This window comes from Pygoscelis adeliae, unplaced genomic scaffold (genome assembly GCF_000699105.1).
Source record: "Pygoscelis adeliae isolate BGI_AS28 unplaced genomic scaffold, ASM69910v1 Scaffold233, whole genome shotgun sequence".
NCBI lineage: Eukaryota > Metazoa > Chordata > Aves > Sphenisciformes > Spheniscidae > Pygoscelis > Pygoscelis adeliae.
Genome location: NW_008824421.1, coordinates 1,825,927 through 1,831,802, shown reverse-complemented (window position 1 = coordinate 1,831,802; position 5,876 = coordinate 1,825,927). Strand labels below are relative to the sequence as shown.

The 5,876-nt window shown below is 41.4% G+C and overlaps 1 protein-coding gene across 1 annotated transcript in view; it reads right to left on the bottom strand.

The window, feature by feature from the left end:
- Window positions 1-8: 8 nt before the first annotated feature.
- TMEM247 (transmembrane protein 247) overlaps window positions 9-5,876 on the bottom strand; it is a 7,678-nt gene continuing 1,810 nt past the window's right edge. The window contains exons 3-5 of the mRNA XM_009320924.1: window positions 5,018-5,332; window positions 3,293-3,454; window positions 9-185 (exon numbers count right to left, since the gene is read on the bottom strand). Of these exons, the coding sequence (XP_009319199.1) occupies window positions 9-185; window positions 3,293-3,454; window positions 5,018-5,332 (654 nt within the window). The remainder of the gene's footprint in view (window positions 186-3,292; window positions 3,455-5,017; window positions 5,333-5,876) is intronic.

The window sequence follows — 5,876 nt, the reverse complement described above, 5'->3', positions numbered from 1 at the left end:
GGTTCTGCTCAGCTGGCACGGTGGAAGCAAACGATCCCGCTGCTGCACTCAGCCGCTTTCAGCTGGGGCTCGTTTGACCCGCTCGGCTTTGCAGCGTGGGGATTGAAAGTAGCGGACGGCCTTCTGGCAAGATCTTCCTGTCTGCTGCGCTGCCCTTTCCCTCGTCCCCTCTTCTTAGCCTTCCACTGCAGAAAGAAAAAAGAAGAGGAAGGTTTTGATCGGATTTGTTAAGCCTGGATGCAGGTGGGAGCTCGTCCTGGGCTCAGAATGTAAATCTGAGGTCTGAAGTCACCAATTAACTGAAAAGAGCCTGTGCAAACTTTTTGCAACAAAGCTGACCTTGCAGCCTTCTAAAAAACCCCAGCTTCGAGTTTAGAAAAATTTCTGGCTAGAGGGCCCCTAGAAATGAAGTTGCTTCGGTTTCGGTTATCTAGTGGGCTGGTGCCTTCCTTCCACTTCCGAGTTTGCCCTTTGATTTGGTGCAGCCGGCCTCCTCGTGGGAGAATGATAAATAACTGCTGAGAAATGCAGTCTTTGCTGGTAGGTGAATTAGCAAACCTTTTGTTTTGCCAAGATCAGTAGTGCCCAACTCAGGTACTGAAAAATCACAAGTTAGCTGCCAAAAACCATGGGAATTATGACATTACTATTTTTGATCGTTAATTTGGGGCTTTTTGCAGTGGCTTCTGAAACTTTAGAATAGCTCTATGCTACAACCCTGCACTCGTTTTACTTGCCGTGGTTCTCTTATAATCAAACCAGCTGTAGAATACTGCCTACTTTTAGGCTTAAAATAGCTGAAACCACCAAGTTTCCTGTGGTTTCACATGAAACCATACGCTTTGTGATGAGCGTGCCTGCTGTTGTAAAAGAAGGGTGTAGGGCACAGCCAGGCAACTCAGAGGGTGTATTTGTCACCTCCAGTGAAGGGCAAGAAGTGGTCAAAGCTCAGAAGGACCTGAAGCAGTTGGGAAGGAGCTTGGATTTTTCTGTTCTTTTCTGCATTGCAGCTTCTCATGACTTGATCAATGGATTCACAGTATTTCAACAATTTTTTGAGCTGCAGCTCCCAGAAGCTAGGCAGCTACACAGAAATTGCCACTTAAAAGGTCTAGCTCTCATCTATGTAGGAACAAGTTTAAAAGTATAGCATGGGTACACACAATGACTTAGAGAGCACCTATCGGGAAAGGCTAACCTATTTTTCTCCTTGATTTTATGATTTGGGGATACGTGTGTGTTTGGAATATGTGTGTATGGTGAGGCAGCTGTCTTAAGACTATTTAGTATTACCTTCTGTGTGCAATAAATAAAATCCAAAAGACGACCAACTCCTTCTGCCCCTCCCCTAACTTTTGTTAGCATTGAACGAGTTGTTAAAAATAATGCTTCTGTGCAGACTCTGTATTCTGGAACTTCCAATGGTCTCACATCTCTGACTAATTCTAGCTGACATTTGAATTAACAATATCAAATGCAGACTGATATCATCTCTCCTGTTGACTAAAACCCAAAAATTACCAACAATGAAGAGAAGTATTCGAAGTTGCTTGTGCTGTTGCAAACCGTATTTACATACAGGTTATCTACAGCAAGCATTTTCAGATTCAGCAGAAAACAAAGGACAGGCTTCACTCAGCTGTCTGGGTGACATCCTTATGATTTCAGTGAGAGAAAAACACAGATTTGAAAGCAGCTTATTTACAGGTCTCACTCTCGGGTCATTTACAAAAATAAAGTCGAATCACTGCCTTCCACAGAAATCCTAAAGCGGGTGAGGGGGCCTGGGATTTCAGTGAGAGCTAATCTTTTTTGCTGGAAAAAAGAGAAACTGTAGCTGGGATAAAGCTTTTATTCACTTACTTATTTTTGATTGGTCTAGTTCTCTAAATCTGCATATGTAGGTCATACCTATAGCAAGCAACCTCACTTTGCCTGGTTAAATTTCCTTTCAGGAAGATTGTGTCATTGTTCATTTCAATCTTCCGCAGATTTTTCTGTGTATGTAAAGCAGACCCTCCGTGTAACCTTCCACAGCTTCAGAAGCGCAAGAAGACCCTGCACTCTGCACTCATTCTGCACTGTCAGGAAACTACCCAGTCATTACACCTGGATCTGAGATACTCTTTCTCTACTGCCTTGATTCAGCCAGCCTTGTACGTAGCATTGGTTTTGTAAACGCATTGCCCCTAGCATGCCCAAAGAATACCATCTTGACCGAGGTCAAACTTACCGTGGATACATGATAACCTGCGTAAGGTTAGACTACACCCTTTTCACCCTGACCTGAATGTTTTTTTGCATATCCCGCCTGGTTATCAAATACTATTTAGATCGTTTTCCTGTTAAGAGCACAATGCAAAGAGAATGCAGACTGAGACAAGACATATTTAAATAAAACGGAGTAAGGCATGTGCATGGGGATATATGGGTGCATTGTGCTCCGACTCTAACAATACTAGAAGGTTGATAAGATTGTACTTGCTCTAACCTGACATACCATATGGTAGATGACTCTTCACCTTTTCTCTGCTGGAAATATCCTCTATTGCATGACGGAAATAGTATTAAAAGGGTCTAGTCACATCCTCACTAGACAAAATGCCTTTCTATTGGGGCTACATTTGATATCTTGCCTTACCAGCGTGGATACTTCAGAAATCACGATACCTTAATTGTAAGGAATGTATGTGCTCGCCAGCACTTGCTGGTCTATTGCTGATAGAAACTGTGTGACTACGGAGGATGGCACAGCACAGAGGGGAATGCTTCTGTCCCAGAGGCAGAGACAGCCCTAATCCAAAGTGAGGTGTCTGCTCAGTGCATGGTAGTGAACGCATAACAGAATATTAAATTCTCCTGAGCGCCTCCCTCCATGCTAATGAATCCACCTCTGAAACCTCTCTGTGATAATTTATTATAAGTAAGCCCAAGTTACTGTGTTAATCCAAGGAGGTGAGATAAAATAGAAAGAACACATTCCAAAATTATTTCTTATTGCATATAACTTTATTTGTAGAGATGAAGGCCCCTGAATGATGCCAAACACATTGGTGAGACAGCATGAAGTCAAATGATGTCATTCAGTCACAATTTTCTTGAGGAAACCAGTTAGTTTTCCATAATTCGGCTACCGTGCATATAACAATAGCTAAAATCCTGCATGTATGATTGGTGTAGTGAGGAAAGGATAATAAAAAGCAAGTGAAAACAGGGGCAAAAAGTGTACGATATGCTGCCTTTTTTAAGAACATTTTTTCTTATTTTTGTAATCCTGGAAAATCTTTTTGAGAATGAAAAAGAGCACAACAGCAAAACAGAACAGGTAATGGGTTTGGAAAAAGTAGAAGGCCAGCTCCTTTACTGTATAAATAACATGAATAACGATGAAGCAGTATAGGAACAAGGCATATTGGTTTGGGGGCCGGAGCAGGTCTTGGAGCCCTTGGCTACACTGTGGAAAAAGGAAAAGAGACACATTATGTCACACAACTATGTTCCGCTCGCGCCCAGTCCCTGTGCTTCTCTGAGCACACCTGGCCCTCTGGCACACTTAGCTCATAAAAAACTGCCGTGAGATAAGCCAGCATGTGAACCGAGAGCAAATCAGCTACGCTGTGTTAAGTGACAGGTGTCACATTCCCACCCACATCCATAGCACGAGCTAGGTTTTCTCTCTCTGAAATGAAGGTAAGTGACCTCATATTTACTGCAAGAATGAGCGTGCAGGTACACAAAGCAGTTCGTGGGAAGTAAGTGCGCACCCATGGTAAGGCTTTTGTGTATCTATCTCTGCATCTGTGGCACAAACTGTTGCCTGTGTTTTTTCACTGCATGGTCATTTTCATACGTTTACACATGCTCATGGGGCAAACTTTCAGGTCTTAATTTATTAAAAGAATTCAGTAGTTAACTTCCTTAGTCCAAACGCATGTCATTCAGCCAAATATATATTGGACCTGATCCTCGTCTGGTTTTCTCTGATACAACTTCATTGATTTCATTGGAACTGCATTTACTCCACGTAATTGTGAGATCCTATCCAGGCCTATGGATTAGCTATATGGAAAAAAAATAATATATGCATATGGAAAACTTCAGGGCTTCTGTGGTGCTTAGCCGAGTGCCATTATCGTGCGTGATCTGAGCTCCTATGTACAACCACAACACAAACGCTACAAATACTGTGTAAAACACATCTTTCTATCCTGTCCTGATTTAGAGCACAGAACGTGCAAGAGAAGACAAACACGCAGGTACCTCTAAAACATTGATGATTTAGATTCAGATACTCTGCTTACTCTCTAACTCAGCCCAATGACAAATTGCGTTAAATCGGAGGAGAGTCAGGCCCACAGACAGCCAATGCGATCAGGAAGAGCTCAGACAACCGAGGTTTGCAGCTCTCCTATTTGCCAAACGCTACCAAACAGAACGGTCTCTTCTGGGCTGGACTACGGTTAACAGCAGACTCATATGCCTGAACAGAAGATAACTTCAGCTACTTCTGTAAAAAACAGGCTTGCAAAATCTGACTAATTGTCTAGAAAATTTGCATTACTTTGGTAGATTCTGTCATCCACTCATTTATTCATGCATTTATTATCTGAGTCATCTAACTGATCAATTTCCAAGCCAGGAAATTGATCCCACTGTAGAAGCAGGAAACTGATCAAAGTGGCTTTCAGAGCAATTCCTCTGATGTTCGGGGGGGGAAAACAAGGGGAAAAAAATATTCTTGGATCCTTACATCATAAACTTAATTTGTGAGTTAACTGTTCTTTAATATATTTTATAGCAATGAATGTTACCATAGTTCATATTATAGGGAGTAGAACAACTCCATTCTCCTTAAGTATGTGTACAAGCTGTAAAGATCACCTAGTCATGTCCAACTTTAAAAGAAGTCACAGTGCTATTCAACAAGCAAAAGAATAAAACCTTACAAATTGCTTAACGTAGAATGTAAATGTTACAGTCTCTATTGTGTTCAACCCTTTTTCTTTTCCCTACTTACCGATCTTTTTACTGCCTGTTGATGAATCTGCTCCATTCTCTCTTCATGAAGCCTGTGCTTTTCATTATCCTCATGTTCATATTTCAGCTTAGCCAGCACAAAATCCCACCTCATCCTCTCAAGCTCAATATCAGCTGCTGTGACCTGCCTGCCACAGAGCTGTTCCAGCTCCTCTGTGTTGGTGGATACTTCTGACTGCAAAGCACTGGTTCCTCCCTTCATGTCCAAATGTGCCATATGACACTTAGCATCCTTGCTCTCTGTTTTACTGTCTGAGATGAAAGATGATGTTGTTATGTCTCTGATGGCTTCCTGCTATAAATTGGAGAGAGGGAGGATAAATTCATATTTAAGCTGATAGATGAAAATTTAATATGTTCATCTAAAACCTGAATATTTGTTCAAGTGAATATTCACACATTTGTATAACAACTCACTAGTTCTCTAATATCCATTATTTCCCTTTAAAAAGTTTGTTCCTAGAGTTGGAAAAGAAATCTTCCATTGAATGTTGTCTTAGAAAATATGAAATATGCACCATATAAAAAATTTCTGATTTGAAAATGTAAAGAAAATTCTAAAAATATTTCATTAGGGCCTGGTTGGTCTAAACCAAACACTATGGCTCTTTTGACCAAATGGAAGGATTTCACATCTTGTGAATTTGATGTTAACCCACGAAAATCATAGAATCATAGAATCATAGAATCATTAAGGTTGGAAGAGACCTCCAAGATCATCGAGTCCAACCATCAACCCAACACCACCATGCCCACTAAACCATGTCCCTAAGTGCCTCATCTACCCGTTTTTTAAATACTTCCAGGGATGGTGACTCAACCACTTCCCTGGGCAGCCT